Raw genomic sequence first — 19,919 nt, forward strand, 5'->3', positions numbered from 1 at the left:
GAGGTAAGCAGAGCTTAGAAGAGAGAGCAGAGAATTCCAAGAACACAAATTATTTTAATCAGCTGCAATGTTTTATTTAACATATATTTAGCATTGGCTATCACATAATTTACTCAACATGAACTCTTAGGCTCCATATAAGTATTTGAATGTTTCTTTATAAGAACCTTTTTTGGTAGAAGGTACTATGAAATACCGAAATCCTTACTGGTTTAGCTTAGTGCCTGCCTGGAACATTGTAGGTATTCAAAAACTGTTGGATCTACTAACACTAGCTGACATTTATGGATTAGTCTTAATACTAATTCTAGCTGACATTTATTGAGCATTTACCCTGTGCCAGGGACTGTGCAAAAAGTGCTTGACATACTGTTAATATTCCAATTTATCGGTCAGGAGTCTGAGGATACAAGATGCATTTCTACACATAGACACTCAGTAAAGCGATAATGAACTGACGGAGGTAAAGACTGTCATTTACAAATTTTGAGTTCTTATTTGTGAAAAAAATAAGCTTATTGAAACTCAGGGAAGACAAAAATAATCTCTCTTGATTTTCTTTTGCATGCACATATTAATAAGTTTTATTAGTATTTTTCAAATCCCCGTGGGATAAATCTGACCTGACAAGAGTCACCATCAGAAGCCATGTACCCTCCCTATTTTCTGAGAGGAGAGATTTCATTCTCTCCTTTTATTCTTTCACTTAGATCCTTCCTTTCATTTTTCCCCCACTTCCTTTTCTCTTTTAAATCTTTCCCATTCATTCATTGCTTCATTTATTTATCCAAACAAGGCCAGGGGCTTAATTTTCAAATCTCATTCAAAATGGGACCACGTCATCCGCCGGGGCCGGGAACCGAGAGGTGCCGTCATGCTTCTCCCTGCCAGCGTGGATCTCCGTGGAGCCCCGCCCTCTTCCCCTCACCTGCTCCCCAGGAAACGACTGCAAGGCCGCTGTCACACGCTCTGGCCTCGGGCTCGCTCCCCGAAGGCCTCGGCCCCCTCCCCCTCGCCTCCGGGCCGCCCCTTCCCTCCTCTTCCCTCCCCTCCCCTTCCCTCCCCTCCCGGATCCGGGGTGGCAGCGCGCAGTTATTTGCATATTTCTACCTTTGTTCCTTGCCGGCGGCCAATCAGCGCGCCGGGCGAGGCGGGGGGGCTGGGCGGGGCTCAGGCTCCGGCTCCCGCTGCGGCGGCCGCAGGTTCCAGAGCGGGTCGGAGCCGCCCCGGGGTTGCCGCGCAGTGCAGCCCTAGCCCCGGGCTCACCGCTCGCATCTGCGTTTCTGCCTGGCTTCGGCCAGGCCCAGACGCGAGGACAAAGAGGCTGTCGGCGAGGCTCCGCCGGAGCCAGATTTACCTGCACTTGCCGGGAACCACAGGCTCCAATATGGTTTGCGGGGGCTTCGCGTGTTCCAAGAACTGCCTGTGCGCGCTCAACCTGCTCTACACCGTGAGTATGCGTTCCTTATTCCTCCCGGTCTGGGGGCTTTGCACCTGCTCGGGTTTTTCCTGGCTACCCTGCTTGGCCGGCGGTTCTCTCACTGCGTCCCGCGCCCCCTTCCCGTCTTCCCACGCTCTGCGCGCCCCCGGCCTCGCCATCAGTCCCCAGTGGGGACCGGGAGCCGACGCTTGTCGCAGTCTCTTCGTTTTCCTCATTGTGAAGCCAGTCTTGCTGGCTCGCTGGCCGCGTCTCTGCCACATTGCTCTACCCCGCCCCTCACCCACTGCCTTGTTTTGCAGTCATTTCACCAGACCTTCCCACTTTCCCATTCTTATCCCTTCTGCTGCTCTCTCCTGGCTCCCAGACCTATCTGGGACGGGTTTGGAGGTGGGAGAGCCGCCTTGGTTTTCAGGACAGTTTTGCAGAAATAGCGTGATCTGAAACTGACAAGGCGCCATACAGATGGTGTGCGTCCTGGCAGCTCTACGTGCTCCTGTGATTTTCATTGAGGCCACCGAGTAGGTTCACAGGATATCCGCAGCTTCCGAAGTTTGTTTCGTGCTTACATAAAGGATGTCCTTTTTTGGGGGGCCAGTTTTGGTGATACTTAATTCTTTTTCCATGTGTCTCCCCTCTTATCAACATCCTAACACCATTTTAAGCGAAATATTCCAGTAAATGAGCTAGCCTCCACCCAAGTCGTTTCTTACCCTGCAACCAGGTTGGGCCTTTTAGTTTTAACGCTGCAGTCTATCTTTGTGAATTTTGCGGCGCAATCCTGGGTGAATGGGAGGATGGGAGAGCAGGTTGCCCTTTATTGATTGCCTACCACGTCCCAGGTTTTACATACGTGGTTTTCCCTCGTCATTTTGACAACCGTCCGAGGTAAGGGGCATTGTCTAAATTTTGTACATAAAATAACATCCCAAAAACGGTCTTGGTAAGTTTACATAGCTGGCAGCTGGCGAGTCAGGAGTGAAACCCAGGCCTTTCCACAGGCTTCTCTACCAGAGGGAAGAAACTTCCTCTTCTGTCATCATCCCTCCACCTTTCGTCTTGCTCCCTTCTATAAATACACCTAGTGCTTTGCAGCACCCACCCTGAAAACAAACCCAGCTCCCCTGCATTAGGAGAGAGCTAGGCCATCTGTCCAGGCTTAGGTTACATCCTTGGAATGAAGAGGCTGCCTTGTGTTCACCAACAGGAGAAAGAGGCTGGGTCATTTTACCATTCCTGTTCCTTTGTATGTGAACATGATTGCAAAGCTTGGAAGGCAAGACAGAAACTGGAATAAAGTATGCTTTTCTGGTTAGTTAAGTAGGAAGGTAATCAACATGGTCACTAATAGTAGGCTTGGGGGAAACAATTCTAGAACACCTGGTGATACAGCTCCATGTAATTGGAGATCCATGTCAAGTTTCAGATCAATATCCATCTTTGTCGCGCCTAAAGCGTGCTTATCACATTGATTGTTTATTAAGTAAATGCCGATTAATTCTCCAGGTATTTTCTTTTATTAGCATAAATGGCCTGCTTAAAACTTCAGATTCCCTGTTTTGTACCCTGACTTCTGCCCCCGCCCAGTGATTTAATCACCTGCTCACCAGATGCTTCACCTTATAGCATCTGCTTACACCCAGTAGAATGTCTGCTTTGCTTACTTACTTGACTGAGGGGGTCTACATAGACGAAGGTGCTAGGCAAGTTGTTTTTTAATCTAGTTCTGTTGCTTTCAAGATATATCATTTCTGGTTACATTTACTGTGTATCAGGAAAGCAAGGAGAAAGATGATTCTAAAGGAACATTTTTAGACTTTCGTATCTATCCTAAATTATTGATCTTCGCAGTGTATTCTATTGATTTTAATAGCTATGCAGTAAAACTTCATTAATTGGAAATTCACAGGACTGTAAAAATGGTTAGCCCTTTTAAATCCTAGACTTTTTAGAGAAAAGGATATTTCTTAAAATGAATTCACGTCTACTCTTATATGTTGCGAACTAGCTCAAATAAGTTCAGCAGTTTAAATTGGAGGTGAATGAAAGGTAAAAGTTGCACCAGGTCTTACACAGATGCTGAAAGTGTGCCACTGCTGTTATTTAGATTCTGTATCTTCCCTGGTCTCTCCCTCAGCTTTCTAAGATGAAAAACGTGACATGGTTGGGGCTAGGTTGAGGTTGAAGACTTGGCATATATTTCTTTTGAAGGCCTGAATAGGAGGACCCTCTGTAGGTTCCAGTCCCACCTGGGTCACTGCCTCTAAAATATGCTCAAAGTTGCAGGATTCGGTCTGAGGTCATTTCTAAAAGTATTAGTAAAACCAGACTTGCAATTGGGAGTGGCAGGGTAAAGGCCATGCCTGCGTTACGCGTCGTCTGTCTTGTGCTGAAGCAGTTTCTTGGGGAACTTAGGACTCTACCAGCCAAACTGTCCAGCTACTCAGTTGGCCTGCTAATGGCCTGAGATTAGAGCAGAATTCATCATCAGTCCAGAAAGCATGTCACTAAAATAGGTTGAAGGGACCATCCCCCGAACTAGTCATGGACATTTGATCTCTAGCCAAAGGTGCAGTTGAGTTTTGTTGTTGTTTATGATTTGGTCATTTTAATTAATAGGATCTCTAGTACTGAGCAACTTTAGATTAATGTAGTGAATTTCTATAAACAGTTTGTAGAAATGGGAGGAACGGGAGAAGATAGTCACTTCACACACCTTCATGGTGTCATAAGAAAGAGAATGACTTGCTTCAGGACTTCTGACATTTAGAGAAACTGAAAGTTTCTTCACTCAATAAATATTTATTGGGTGCATACTATATACTAAGCTCTGTTTCAGACTGGGAATATAGCAGTGACCCGAACTGGGCTTGATGTTCAATATGCGGTTATGAAGCCTCTCTCTCTCTTTTTTTTTTTTTGTGAGGAAGATGGTCCCTGAGCTAACATCTGTGCCAGTCTTCCTCTACTTTGTATATGGGACGGTGCCACAGCATGACTTGATGACTGGTGTCCAGGTCTGCGCCTGGAACCTGAACCTGTGAACCTCAGGCCACCAAAGCAGAGCACACGAACTTAAGCACTACACCAGGCTGGCCCCTGACGCCTCTTTTGTATATACTATCATTTCTACATATGACCTCAGGAACATTAGTCAGTCAATAAACATTTGCCCACTGTGTGCACTCTGCTGAGAACTATGGGAAATAATAAACACAGACAAACAGTACCTACTCTGTGAAGACAGGAGCTAGTTGGGATTCATGGAGTGGGAAAATTAAATGCTACATAAGGCAATGGACTGACTTTAGGTGTCATAACATTTAGGACTGGGGAGATCTTTGTGGGTAGAGAAGTCGGAGAGTGAAGGTATGATTGAATGGGGGGGGAATGTAGAAAATAGTGTGGGTCTTTTTTGATACTGCTTAGGATAGAAATACAAATTAAAACTACTTTGGGAAAATGATTTATTTTATTTTTAATAGTTTATTTTAAAATAGTTTTGATTGAAAATATTTTGACAAGTAATAAAAAACTTTTTAAAATTATGCTTAGTAATTTGTGGGGAGTTGAAGGAAATATGAAATAAATGTTACATTACAATATTTAACATTTTGAGGATTTATATCTCCTAGTGCTTCTTAAGCAGAGAAGAAAAGACTTTTAGGAATTGCACTGCTGATATGTGTATATATATATGAATGTATATCTATGAATAGTTTTTTTTTTTTTTTTTGAGGAAGATTAGCCCTGAGCTAACATCCGTGCCCATCTTCCTCTACTTTATGTGTGGGACGACTACTGCAGCATAGCTTGCCAAGCGGTGCTGTGTCGGCACCCAGGATCTGAACTGGGGAACCCCTGGCCGCCCGAGCGAACGTGCGCACTTAACCTCTGCGCCACCGGGCCGGCCCCTATGTGAATAGTTTTAATTAAGAATGTAAGGAACGGGGCCGGCGCCGTGGCCGAGTGGTTAAGTTCGCGCGCTCCGCTGCGGCGGCCCAGGGTTTGGATCCTGGGCACGGACATGGCACCGCTCGTCAGGCCGCGTTGAGGCGGCGTCCCACATCCCACACCTAGACAGACCTGCAACTAAGATATACCGCTGTGTACCTGGGGGTTTGGAAAATAAAGTAAAAAAATAAAAATAAAGAAAATAAAAAAAAAGAAAATAAAGAAAAAAAAAGATTGGCAACAGTTGTTAGTCCAGGTGCCAATCCTTAAAAAAAAAAAGGAAGATTGGCGACAGTTGTTAGCCTAGGTGCCAATCTTTAAAAAAAAAAGAATGTAAGGAACAGAAAATAACTCATGGTCTTAAAATAAGAAGGGTAATTTCAGAAGTTTCAGTTTTGTTTCTTTTTCCATATTGTTCTAAAATTTTTGCAAGTTTGTTTCTATTGATTTTTTCTTTTCGTAATTTTTTTCTATACTTTTGATTGCTTTGGGAAAAATCCCCATGCAGCATCAAAAATTATACTTATTCACATTCATTCTAAGACACACTATTGATTTTCATTTTAATATCTCTGAAATTGGATTGTCTTAAAATAGGTAAAACATACCATACTAATATAAAAAAATATATAGCTATACAATCTATGGGGAGAAAAAACACTGAATTCAGGAAGAAACTCTAGTTTGAGTACCAACTCTGCAGCTTGCTTGGAATTTAACCTCGGGCAAACAGCTTATTATTTGAGCTTCAGATTTTTTTCATTTATAAACTAGTGGTGATATTTTTCGCTCTTGCCTCACGGGGTTGTAGTGAGGATAAAATGAGAGAATGTGGGTACATGCTTCAGATGGACGGACGCACTGCAGAAAAAAAGGAAGTTGTTAACAGCTTCGTGTGGAAAAAGTTGAATTACTTTAAATTTCTGAGTTACAAACCTGCATGTTATAATGAAGAAATTGTCAAGCTATTGGGATTTCTAACACTTACAGGCTGGTGTTAACTCAAGCTGGCCTAGTGGAGGCAAGATTTTATACCCGCCAAATAGTAATATTAATCTTTTTGTTGTAAGAAAAAAATGACTGAGGTGTGGTAAGTATAAATTTGGAATCATTTACCTGAACATCTTTTTTTAGTCCTATTCTGGTCATTAGAGTGCTAGAAAACTATAATTTTGTTCAGTCTCAACTCCACAATGAATGGAAAACACTAGCACTTCAGGTAAAGGAAAATCTATTCTTTGCGAATGCTTTCACATTATTACATTTGCCATTTTTCAAAAATTCTGATCATCATTTTTCAAATCCTTCTTGTTTGATATTTTAATGTGTGCCTAGGTGTATCTTATTTCTGTTTCTGCCCTTGTTCAAACTACTGAGTGAATTTAAAATATTTAAGTGGTTGCTGAATATTTACTTGCGTCTTGAATTTAAAAATGACTCACTGTTTACAGAACCTGGAATTTTAACATGATGCTGTTGTGCTGATATTTATAGTCCGCCTTTGTGCCAAATATGTTTGTAAAATTTCCCAACTTTTGATTTAGAAACACAGTAATAAAAATGTGCCATTCATGCCATTTCTTACTTGAAATGAGGTTATTGACTTTCACAAAATTTAACTACATAATTAAGAGGCAGTTACAAAGAAACAGTTAATTTTGAGAAAAATTGTATTTCAGCCCATATTTGAAAAGTGAGATTTGAACATCTCAGTGGCTTAATTTTACATAGAGTTTTAAGTGGTTTAAAGTTTGGCCGTGGTCACTTCAAACACATTCGAATTACTGGTGAAGGCAGGCGAGGTTTATTTCCTCTTTCTTTTTATCCCATTTCACCTGAATTCATCCTCCAGAGTATCTTATTACTGTAAAATGAATAATCCAAACCCACTTGTAATAATGGATGAAAACTCTAGGAGAACAAACCCAAATTCTTTAGCATTCCGTTCAAGATCTTTCACCATCTGCTCCTCCTATGTGCATCCTTTTATGTATTTCAGCCCGAGAAGATTCCCCACGTAGAAGAGTTCCCCTTTTTGTCTCTGCTGATCTGCTGCTGTTCTGTCTTTATGAAGTTACTCAAATAAAGCCTTTTATTTCTTTAGTCAGAATGAATTGTTTCCTTAAATTTTCACTTGGGAGTGTTAATACTTGAGTGTCGCCCCAGATTAATTCAATCAGGATTCAGTGAGGGGGGAGGGCATGTGATTTTTTCAAAAGCTTTTGTAAAGCTTCCTAGCTAATTCTAAATTACAGGGAGGCCAGAGAGCCGGTGTTGTAAGATTTTGTTTTACTTTGTCTTTGGCATCGACCATACCAATGCTCTGTATTGGGGGTAGCTCTGTGCTTGCTTCTCCCCCCACAGGCTGGACCGTTTACCTTTTGTTGGCAAAGATCATAGCTTTCTCCTTGTTGCATCATAGCTTTCTCCTTGTTGCATCCTTCAGTGAGTAGCTTTTTTTTTTTTTTGACACAGAACCTATACTCTCAAAATTCTTCTTGAATTAAATTTGCAGAATTGGCTGCCCCCTTTTCACCAGAGGTAAAACATACCTAATGAAAACTTGCATGAAAATGGTACTTTGATCGAAAGGAAATCTAGAAGACAGCCAAATATTTTAAAACATGCAAGTTAGCATTGGGTTAAAAAATAATAATAGGTAGGAATTACTTTTCTCTATCTAGTGTAGAATCTAATATTTTTCTTGGGATAGTCTTTTTGCTTTCTTTGTTGGCCAACCTTTCATACATTTCTGAGGTTTTTCTGTAACCTTCCCCCTGAGCAAATCCACTTCCTGTAAAATTGTACTATAATCATAGTTGGCTGGGGTTCTTTATATTATTAGTCTAATATATTATTATTAGTCTAATATAAATGTATTATAAGGTGAACCTATATAATTGTATTCATTCCAGTAATAGATATTAATTGGGCATCAACAGCAGTAAACAAAACAAACCCAAACATCCTGCCTTCGTGGATATTACATTTTTGGGGGAAGACAGAAGATAAGTAGATAAGCAAATAAATTATACATCATATTAGAAGGTAAAAAAGTGCTATGGAGAAAGGTAGAGTAAGAAGAATGAAGAGTAGTGGGGCAGTGGTGTGGGTGTGGAGGATCAGTCTGCTTGGGAAGACAGCATTGGAAGAAAGACTTGAAGGAGATACAGGACAAATTCCTGGGAAGAATGTTTCAAGTGGAGGGAATGACCTTTGAAAAGATCCTGGCCAAGGAGTATTTCTGCTTTATGCAAGGGACAGAGAGGAGTACAGTATGCTGAGACAGAGGGAGCAAGGGGTGGAGTGGTAGGAAATGAGGTCAGAGAAGTTATGGGACCCAGATTATGAAGGGCCTTGAAAACACTTAAGGACTTAAGCTTTTACACTGAGTGAATTGGGAGTCATCAGTGGGTTTGGGCCTAATTTTTGTTTGAAAGAATGTCTGCCTACTGAATTGAGAGTTGATTATAGATGGGAAAAGTGGAAGCTGTGAGACCACTTATAAGGCTATTGCAGTAATTTAGGCAAGAGATGATGGAGGCTTGGACTAATATGATAACAATGGAAGTAAGAGAAATAGTCAAATTTTGAGTGTGTTTTGAAAGTGGGGCCAACATAATTTCCTAATGGATTGCAATGGGATGTGAAAGATGAGTCTCAGATTACTGATGATTTATGGCCTAAGCAACTGGCAGGACGGATTTGCTGTTGGGAATGGGGTCAACTGTGGGTGGAGCAGGCGTTGGGAGAAAGTGAGGGATTTGGTATTAAATGTGATGCCAATAGGTACCCAGCGGAGATGTCAGGTAGCAGTTAGACTAAGAATAATGGAGTTCAGGGGAGAGGAATAGCTGGAGGTTTAAATTCAGGGAGCCATCAACATAGAAAATGGTATTTACAGTTGAAGCTGGATGAAATCAACAAGTTAGTGAGGGTACATGGAGAAAGGCACTGGTCCATGGATTGAAGCAAGGATACTCTTATAAGAGTTTCTGGAGACAAGGAAAAGCCAGTAAAAGAGCCTGAGAAGGAATGGCCAGTCAGGTAGAGGAAAATCTGGTAGAATTTCGTGTCCTTGAAGCCAAGTACAAATTGTTTTAAGGAGACAGAATTGAACATCTGTGTCAAATGCTGCTAAGTAAGGTGAGCACTAAGACTTGATTTTGACTTAATCAATGAAGAAGTCAAGAAAAAGAGCAATTACCCTTTTGTTTTTCGTGTGTTAGACTATATACCCCTCAACCATAAGGACCGTGTCCCAATCACTCCTGCTTTCCTGAGTGCCTAACACAGCCCTGGCACATGGTTGGCATGTAGTTAATTGAATGAAGGAATCGGTGCAGGGGGCTGGTCTACCCATAACCCCAATTCTTTTCTCCCAGAACCACTACAAAGATGAAGAGGGTAAAGTGGGGTTGGAACTTTGTTGGCGGCAACGGGTGCCACCTCAAACTAGTTATTTTTGGAAAATGACAAGTCCTGGTCCCTTACTTTTAGTTCCTTTTATGTAATTTCTTCCCAGCAGACATTATATACTATGTATTTTGTGCCTAGTAAGTATAAAATAATCTGCTTGGCACCATGGAGAACGTAAAGAAGAAAAACATGTGGCAAGAGCAGTTGAGGCTTCCGTGTGTTACTTGTGGAATGAAAATGAAGCAATCAAAGAACTTAGGTCTTGGCTTCAACACTAAACGTCTGGATATTGAGCAATATCTAGATTATTTACAGAATTTTCAAATTCCATCCAGATGCTTGGCATTGTAGAAACACATGCTCAATCATCTCTAAAGTGCTCTTCAGTTTTCCACACTAAGCAGAATTCAGAAGAGGCTGGGTGTTCAGGAGAAACTCTTTATTGTATTTGTTGAAGCATATAGAGGGAAGATGGCAGGGGCCCTTATTTTCTCCACGTGTCCATGGATGCTGTATTACATTTTGGTGGTGTAGTCCTTCTAAATCTTATTGTTTTAGATTTGCTTACCCTCCACTACCATCACAACTTCTCTCTTGCTTTAGTGCTGACAAAACATTTTTGAGTGATTTAACTACAAAATCTACTTTTTCAAATGTTCTACATTTCTCTTTTATCCTCAAAGCAATTCACTTACCCTGGTAGAATTTGGATGCTCAAAAAATGTAGTTGTTTTAGAAATAATTTAAGCCTCTCTTTGCATCTCGTTTTTGAAATGTGGTAGATATTTGATGAAAGAATGAAAATCTCTTTTATAGGTAATATAGAGAAAGATTAATCTGGAACGTTGTTAGACTAGACCTTTCTCCCCCAAATATAGTATAGGTTAGGAAATGAACATTTGCCTGTCCTTAAAGCATAATGAGCAATAGCATGAGCTCTTTCATTCAGCGGTATACTTTGAGTACCTCTTCTAGACCAAGCACTTAACCAGGTGCTAGGAATATCAGGTCCACATGTGCCTTGATTTTATTGCATTTAAAGTGTAGAGGGCTCATTAGAAGAATTCAAAGTATGGCTGGAGGTGGGGAATAGTGGCTAATGAATTACCTCCAGACGTAATCTAGGCCCTTCACATCCAGGATTTGTCAGCCTGAGATTTGAACTTTATCCTAAGATTAGAAACAACAGATAGCTATCATGGAAATGACCTGATCTTACTAGCTTTAAAAAAAAAGACCATCAAAGACCACCATATTAGGAATAGAGTCTAGTTGCAGGTCGTAGAAATCCAGCTACCACTGCTTAAAATAGTAAACTTTATTATTTTCATGTAGCATGAAATCCAGATGTAGGTAGTCCAAAGCAGGCACACAGTTCAAGCATGTTATCAAGGTCCCAGTCTCCATCTGTTTTCCTGCCCCATTGTCCTTGGCCTGTGACTTTCTTCTTTGTCACTAAATTACATCTGCAACTCTAGGCATCATGATTTGTTCCATGCCAGAAGGATGATGCTGTAAAATGCTTTTCCTCCTAAAGCTGTTTCTTTTGGGGGGAATAGTTTCATTGAGGTATTATTGACATACAATAAGCTGCACGTATTTAAAGCATAAATTTGATAAGTTTAGACATATGTGATGCCTGTGAACCCAGCACCACGTTCAAGACCTTGAACGTATCTTCCCGCAGTGTCCTTATCCTCATTTATAACCCCTCCCTCCTGGAGCACAACCCCTGCTCCCAGTCTTCAGGCAACCGCAGATGTGCTCCGCAGTAAACTTGAGGCTGGAGTTAAATCTGTAAACCTAAGGAGGGCATGGCAGAAATAAGATGGCCTAGGGCATTTCTCCGGCTCGTTGATTTCCTTCTTCTTTTGTCCTTAGCCTAAACAGTTTTAGGGCAGTCTTTTTAGCTAAAAGGGAGTGCTCATATTTTTTTAAAGCCCATTGACGAGGTGAAGGATTTAGAGTTAGTCTAGGTAGGGAAGGTGGTCGCAGTGGTAAAGGTAAACAGAGTCACTGAAAGTTTGCAGGTATTAAAAAATTTATGATAAACACTTGCAAGGTGGAGCTTGTGTTAATCAGAATTCTTTATGGGTTATAGATGAGCTTAAAAGAATGTGTTGGCTCACATAATTGGGACATCCAATCATTGGATCATCAAGTATGACTGGATCAAGGGGCTCAGAAAAGGTCAGAACTCTCTTGGCCCCTTCTAGCCACTTCTCAGCTCAGCTGGCCTCTGGTTAGATTCTTTTTGAGGCTAGATCTTTCTGTGTGCAAGATGGCCACTGGCAGAACAATTTTGATTGTCCTTATAGGTTGCTATGCCAAAGGAACCCATTTTTTTCAATATTCCTATAATATCTTCTGAGACATACAGTTGACCCTGTTGATTTATGGACCCATCCTTTGGACCAATTACTGTGGACAGGAGGATGAGCAACCATGATTGATAGGCCTGAATCTTGTTTCTCTGCTGCTGGTGGTGGTCAGAGAGGACCAGTGAGACACTGTGATTAAGAGTTTTACAAGAAATGTATGTGCTGGCTTGTAAAAGCAACGTATGTCCACCACCGAGGTCATTCCTCCTCTGAGCAGCAATTCGTCTGGTTCTTTTCTTTCTTTCTTTGTTTTTTTTGTGAGGAAGATTGTTGCTGAGCTAACATCTGTGCCAGTCTTGCTCTATTTTTGTATGTGGGACGCTGCTGCAGCATGACTTGATGAGCGGTGTGCAGGTCTGTGCCCAAGATCTGAACCCACGAACTCCAGGCTGCCGAAGTGGACTGCGCAAACTTAACCACTGGGCCACCAGGCCAGCCCCTGGTTCTTCTTTTCTTAGTTCTAGAATATTCTAGCAATTCCTTCAACATTTGAAAGGCTTAGTGTAATGGGTTAATACATCAACACCCACCTCAGCTAGATTAGAAGGAACGTTATGCACAACATATTTTTTGTTGTTGTTCTCTACTGGCATTGCATGTATTAATCCAAAAGGTGCACGAAGACAAGTTGATTAGTTTCTTCTCCAGTAATTTTATTGAGATCCTAATGGTTTATAACATTGTGTAATTTCAGGTGTACATTATTATTTATCAGTTTCTGAATAGACTTCCTTGTGCTCAGCACGAGTAGTCTAATTTTTGTACATCACCATAGGTATGTGCCCCTTTACCCCCTTTTGCCCACCCCCCAACCCCCTTCCCCTCTGGTAACCACTAATCTGTTCTCTTTATCCATGTGTTAGTTTATCTTCCACATATGAGTGAAATCATGCAGTATTTGTCTTTCTCTCTCTGGCTTATTTCGCTTAACATCATACCCTCAAGTTCCATCCATGTTGTTGCAAATGGGATGATTTTGTCTTTTTTTGTGGCTGGGTAGTATTCCATTGTGTGTGTATACCACATCTTCGTTATCCATTCATCCGTAGAAGGGCATCTGGTTCCTTCCACATCTTGGCTATTGTGAATAAACAGTATGGAGATTTCTCAAAAAGTTAAAAATAGAAATATCATATGATCCAGCTATCCCGCTATTGGGTATTTATCCAGAGAACTCGAAATCAATGACCCAAAGAGATTTGTGCATCCCTATGTTCATTGTAACATGTTGAGTAGTTTTAAACAATTTTATATGCTAGAGTAATCTCAAAGATAGTCTTCATCTCTAGTACAGTTTCTTGCTTCCCTGCTTCAGGCAATGCACTGTGTGCTTGTATGTGAATGTAGGCATATGTGACAAAATTTCTGGGTCAGGGAAAAGGAAAATAAAGAGTGCAAAATGAATAAGCTGGCATTTGATAGTTAAGTAATAGAAAAGTCATATGCGTAGAGGACTTTATCATTCTTTTATGCATGGCTGTGCAACCAGGCCTCATAGGGAGTGAGTTAAAGAGATGCTGTTCAAACGCATATTGACCTGGCAATAAAGCAAGAACTACAATTTCTTATGCATTATAATATTGTTTTTAGTATTATGTCTCAATATTAAAAATTACTTAAATATATTGCTATATTGTAGGACTATATCTGTAGGACTATGATATAGTCCTACAGGAGAAAAAATAGACCAAGTGGAAAGTTTACTGTAACTCTGACTTTGTGTCATTGGGTGTGTCATTTTGCTGCTCTGGTTTATTACCTATAAAATGAAGGGAGTAGATTAAGATCACCGGCCCGGTAGCTTTGTGCCTTGATACTCTGAGTTGGTGCTGTCTCGTGAGCCTTGGGCGAGAAGTGCGCTGTCCCTTCCCTAGTGCCCTCCTGCTGCTTCACCTTCATCAGAACCTACCCACACTCGCACCACCACCTCCTCCCTTTAGGATTTGCTTGGGGAGGCAATGCCAGGTGTAGACATTTTATAATCTTGCTTTGGCGTGCGTTATCCGTTATTGCTTTTGTAATTTCTCTTTTTAAAGCCCTTTTAAATGATTCACTTTTCTTTGCTTTAAAGAAAAAACAGGAAAGGTTGGAGCTTTCTGCTCATAAAAACATTGCTATCAACGAGTTGACAGATCCATAACCTGTTTTTATCAGCATTCTGTCCCCCAAAGGAAGGAAACTATTTGTCACAGGTCTAAATTTACTTTCTATTACAGTTGGTCTCATAAGGAGACTGTTATTGTTATTGAACAAAGGATTCTTGCAGTTGCTTTGTCTACTAAGTTCTAGTGGTAAACTTTTGCTTTTTAATTATACACTTAGAATTAATTTTATTGGAATCAATAATTTTTAGATCACTAGTTTGGAAGACTTCATATAATCCCATTCTCTTCAAAGTTAGAAACCAACCATAACATACAATTAGCACTACTCAGAAATACTTTCATTATTATCTTTAAAAGGTTCCTTTTTAGTAAAAGTTATAGAAACATCAATAATCAAATTTAATTAGAGGTGTATCATAAACCTTTAGGTGTTATTTCTCATTTTAAAAAGTTAATTATGAAGACTTGGGGGATTTTTGTTACATTGTGTTAGAAACACCAGTTACACACAAGAAAACACTTAGGTTGTTTTTAGTTTTTTATTAAGAAAATCTAACGTTTTGGGGGTTTATCAGAAAATTGATTAGCTCAAATAACTTTATGTTTGGACAGTTTCACTGTTGTAGTAATAAATGCAAAATTTGTTTTGGATAGGGAAGTTAAGTCTCTGTTCTCTTCCACCTTAGAAATGAGAATGTATTTGTGTGTGTGCATGCATGCATACGTGTGCTCGCTTGGGAGTTGGGTACAAGAGGAGGATGATAGGGGCATCTTGTTTCACACGTGAGACTAAGTGTGATACACCTAGAGCTTTGCTTTCTGTTATAAACAAGTGGAGATTCAATAAATTATGGCCAGGGGCTGGCCTGGTGGCATAGTAGTTAAATTTGTGTGCACCACTTTGGTGGCCCAAGGTTCACAGGTTCCGATCCCAGTGCAGATTTACACGCTACTCATCAAGCTATGCTGAGGAGGCATCCCACATACAAAGTAGAGGAAGATTGGCATCGATGTTAGCTGGGGGATAATCTTCCTCAAGCAAAAGGAGCAAGGTTGGCAACAGCTGTTAGCTCAGGACCAATCTTCCTCACTCCAAAAATAAATAAATAAATTATGGCTTACTGCCTTCAGGTGTATACCACCTTCAATTGAAAGCCTTCCTTTTTCCTAGATGGGAGCAAATTATAGGACGTGAACAGTACTTGAAGAGGCTCAGATTGGAATTAATGTGAAATATTTGAGAGATCAAAGAGAATATCTTTTTTTTTTAAAGATTGGCAACTGAGCTAACAACCGTTGCCAATCTTCTTTTTTTTCCCCCTGCTACTTTTTCTCCCCCAATCCCCCCAGTACATAGGTGTATACTTTTAGTTGTGGGTCCTTCTAGTTGTGGCATGTGGGACACTGCCTCAACATGGCCTGACGAGTGGTGCCATGTCCACGCCCAGGATCCAAACCAGTGAAACCCTGGGCTGCCGAAGGCGGAGTGTGTGAACTTAACCACTCGGCCACGGGGCCAGCCCCAAAAGAGAAAATCTTGATTTAAGAAGCTGTGTTTGGGAATAGTGGGAACAAAAGCTGTGTGAAGAAAGTTTGACCAATTTACAGAGGAAAGCAAAGCAGAAGAATTTAGAGTTGCTGCCCTAGTAAGAAAGGGGCTGTTAATTTTTTTTCTTTTTTGAGGAAGATTTGCCTTGAGCTAACATCCACTGCAAATCTTCCTCTTTTTGCTGAGGAAGACTGGCCCTGAGCTAACAGCTGTGCCCATCTTCCTCTACTTTATATGTGGGAAACCTGCCACAGCATGGCTTGACAAGAGGTGCGTAGGTCCATACGTGGGATCCGAACCGGCAAATCCCCGGCTGCCCAAGGGAACATGTGAACTTAACCGCTGCACCACCGGGCCAGGCCTGGAGCTGTTAAATTTCAAGGCTAGTTTTAATTAGGAAATGTTTCATATGCACAGGAAATAATACACTAGACTCCTGTGAAGCCAATACCCTAATTTCACAGATGCCAGTGTTTGCCACATCTCTGTCATTGTAATAATTGTGACAGTCCAGCTAAAGGCCCACTCTTTGTCCACTTTCCCATTTTCCCCTCTCAAAGGTAGAAGGTAGTCACTGTCCTAAAATCAACATCTGTCATTTCCTTGGATGTTTATATATTTATGACAATTTGAACTATTATTCAACTGCAAAGAATATATAGTATTGTTTTTTGTGTTTTAAAATTTATATAAATGGTATATTTTATTAATATTTATACAGTTTCATTTCTTTTATGTTTCAGGTTAACCAAGTTAATAGAAATAGATCAAAATCATTTGTATTCTACTGTGTGATCACAATAGAGTTTATGATTTCCATAGTCATAATGTTGGAGGTTGTTTTCAATTTTTCAGTATTACAAACAAGGCTACAGAGAAATCCTGATAAACGTCTAGTTGGGGACGTGAGTGCTTCTTTTGGGTATTAACCTAGAAGCAGAATTGCTGTTTTACTCAGGGCTACATATCTTAAATCTTCCTGGTGCTGCTAAATTGTTCTGTAAAGCAGCTCCAACAATTTACAATTCTACTTGAATGTGAGTTCTAGATTCTCAACATCCTTGGTGTCCTTAGCCTTAAGTTTTGCCAATCTAGTGCATGTGAGATGGTATCTCATTGTTCTCGTTTTCGTTTTTCTGATGTGTAATGAGATTTAACATCTTTCATGTGTTGATTGGCCTTCTGGTTTCTTCAGTGAACTGCATCTTGTTACCTTTGACTGCTTGCCAGTGTGCTTTTTGTCCTTTGAAATTGATCTGTAGGTGTTTTTTGATCTATGTGTGTGCTGGAAGTATCTTCTCTCAGTCTGAGGCTTATCCTACGTTTGGTGTTTTTTATTATATAGAATTTTAACATTTTAATGTGAGGCGTAGTGTGGTGGCTAAGAACACCCATTCTGCAGTCAGACAGCCTGGGTTCATATCCCAGTTTTCTCTCTTTCTTCCTGTCTTCCTGGGTGTCGTGGTGTGGTTTTTCTTTAACCCCTTACACTGAAAATATAGTTTTCTGGAGGTCCTAGACATGCAAGGGTCTTAGTTCCAGTTCCCAATTGTGCCTGGTTTAAAACCTAAGTCCCTCCTCTTTTGGAACTGTTCTGATCCAGGAACTCCTTCTCCACCCCTCTATGGGTCCCCACAGCACCAGTTGTCTGCTTATGCTTCTGACTTTCAGTTCTCCCTTCCTTTCTGGCCGGTCAGAATTTCCCGTAGTTCTCTGTGCTCAGCTATATATTTAAATAAAATGTTACAATCTTTTTCAATGTTTTAAAGTATTTGTAACAGGAAGGATTCTAAAGTCAGTCAGTTTCTCCTGTTGCCAGAACCCTCTATGGTATGGTGAATAATACCCCTCTTCCCCCAGAGGTGCTTATCCTAATTTTTGGAACCTGTGAATATGTTACCTTACATGGCAAAAGGGACTTTGAAGATGCGATTAAGTTAAGCATCTTGAGATGGGGAGATTATTCTGGATTGTCTGGGGGAGCCCTATGTAATCATAAAGGTCCTTATAAGAGGTGTGCAGCGGGGTTATACTTGGAGAAGGAGATGTGCCTAGGGAAGCAGGGTGTCTGAGAGATTTGAAGATGCTACAACTGCTGGCTTTGAGAATGGAGGCAGGGACAGCTGGCCAAGGAATGCAAGTGGCTTCTAGAAGCTGGAAAAGACAAAGAAATGGATTCTCTCCTAGAGCTTCCGGAAGGAATATTGCCTTTCTGATAACAACGATTTTAGCTTAGTGAGATTCATGTTGGACTTCTGACCATCAAAACTGCAAGAGAATAAATTTGTGTTGTTTTAAGCCACTAAGCTTGTGGTAATTTGTTCAAGCAACAATAGGAAACTGGTACACCCTCGTGAATGTTTTTGAGGGAGGGGTGCCTGGTAAGAGTACCAGGGCAAACTGTGTTAAAGAGACACAACAGAATGAACTTGGTGAGGAATACTCGTGAGAGAGTTTTGTAGAAGGGTGCGTCAGTTTTCCCGTACTTAGAAAAAAAGTTGAAACAGAGATACTTGCGAATGTTCTAGATAATGTTTTCGATAATAGAATAATGCCTAGTCCGAGAGCTGGAACTTGTTATAGAAGTGAGAAAGTGCTTTTTCTCCCCTTTTAGTTGTGGAAATTATTTTTCAAAAGGGAAAAGATTCTCATTAATGAGCCTCTAAGTTGGCCTCTGAGAGAGCAGAGAACAGTGTTCTCATTTTGCTGAAATGCTGCTGTTGTAAAGAACGAATTTGTTTTGCTGGGAGGGTGCTGACAAGGACATCTGAATGCTTCACTCCAGCTACGCGGTAGGGATTCTGTTGGTGGTAAAATGTCAGGCAGCTTCTGTAACAGTTCGAGGTTCCTGACTTGTCCAACTCCATTAGGTGTGAATTATTCTGTATTAGTTTCCTAGGGCTGCCATGACAGATATGACAAACCTGTTGGCTTAAAAACAACAGAACTTTATTCTCATAGTTCTGAAGTCCAAAGTCAAGGTGTAGACAGGGGCACGTTCCCTCCGGAGGCCCTGCGGGAGAATCTGTTCCTTGCCTCTTCTGTCTTCTGGTGCCTGCTAACATTCTTTGGCATTTCTTGCCTTGTGGCTACATCAGCCTCTGCCCCTGTCTTTATATTGCCTTCTTCTTTCTGTCTCTCTCTCTAATCTCCCTCTGCCTCACTCTTAAGGATACTTGTGACGACATTTAGGGCCCACCCGATAATCCAGGATAAACTCCTTCTAAGATCCTTAATGTAGTTACGTCTTTTGTTATATAAGATAATACTCATTTTTTTTCCCATATAAGGTAATATTCACTGTGGGGTCATTTTTTCAGCCTACTGTCTGCTCCTTTACTGTTTCTTTGCCGTTCTTTGACCTATTCTATTTATTTGGATTTTTTGAATTATTGTTCTGCCCTGACCCACCATGTAAAAATCTCTGATATAGCAATTATTTGTTCCATTATAATTTTTCATTCTCTTCTACACCGACTTTTAGAGCAAAGGTCAGCAAACTACAGCCTGTGGTCCACATCCCTTCCACCGTCTGTTATTATATAGCCTGTCAGCTAAGAATGGTTTTACATTTTTAAACAGTTGGGAAAAAAATCAAAGGAAGAATGATATTTTGTTATACACAAGATTACATGACTTTAAATTTCAGTATCTGTAAATGAAGTGTTATTGGAACACAGCCCTGCTCATTCGTTTACGTATAGTTTGCTTCTGCTTTTATGTTACAGTGACGGTGTTGAATAGTTGTGGCAGAAACCATGTGATCCACACAGCCAGATGGTAACTGTCTGGCCCTTTACAGAGAAAGTTTGCCAACCTTTGTTCTCGTGGGGATATCTTGTCTCTGGCTTTTAGTGCATAGTGGGTACCAGTCATTTCTTGATGAATATTTAACTTGTAAGAATTTCATTAATATAGTAAGGATTTGGTATGATTCCCAAAAGGATTCCTTAAAACTATGGGGTTAGAAGAATTTTATGTATCATATTATTCATGCTTCTGACTCAAATAAAGAAATATAATGTGATAATCCTGCCCTTGAATTTAATTGAAATAGGAAATAGGCATCATAC

At 40.7% G+C, this 19,919-nt stretch overlaps 1 protein-coding gene across 2 annotated transcripts in view; it reads left to right on the top strand.

Annotated features, from left to right (window-relative positions):
• The first annotated feature begins 931 nt into the window (after window positions 1-931).
• TSPAN13 (tetraspanin 13) overlaps window positions 932-19,919 on the top strand; it is a 35,893-nt gene continuing 16,905 nt past the window's right edge. Inside the window, exon 1 of one of the 2 annotated variants that reach the window (XM_014830608.3) lies at window positions 932-1,450. In XM_014830608.3, the coding sequence (XP_014686094.1) occupies window positions 1,388-1,450 (63 nt within the window). In that variant the 5' untranslated portion in view covers window positions 932-1,387. The remainder of the gene's footprint in view (window positions 1,451-19,919) is intronic. The other variant, XM_070509493.1, reaches the window with a different exon arrangement.

The sequence above is a fragment of the Equus asinus genome, chromosome 1 (genome assembly GCF_041296235.1).
Source record: "Equus asinus isolate D_3611 breed Donkey chromosome 1, EquAss-T2T_v2, whole genome shotgun sequence".
Lineage (NCBI taxonomy): Eukaryota > Metazoa > Chordata > Mammalia > Perissodactyla > Equidae > Equus > Equus asinus.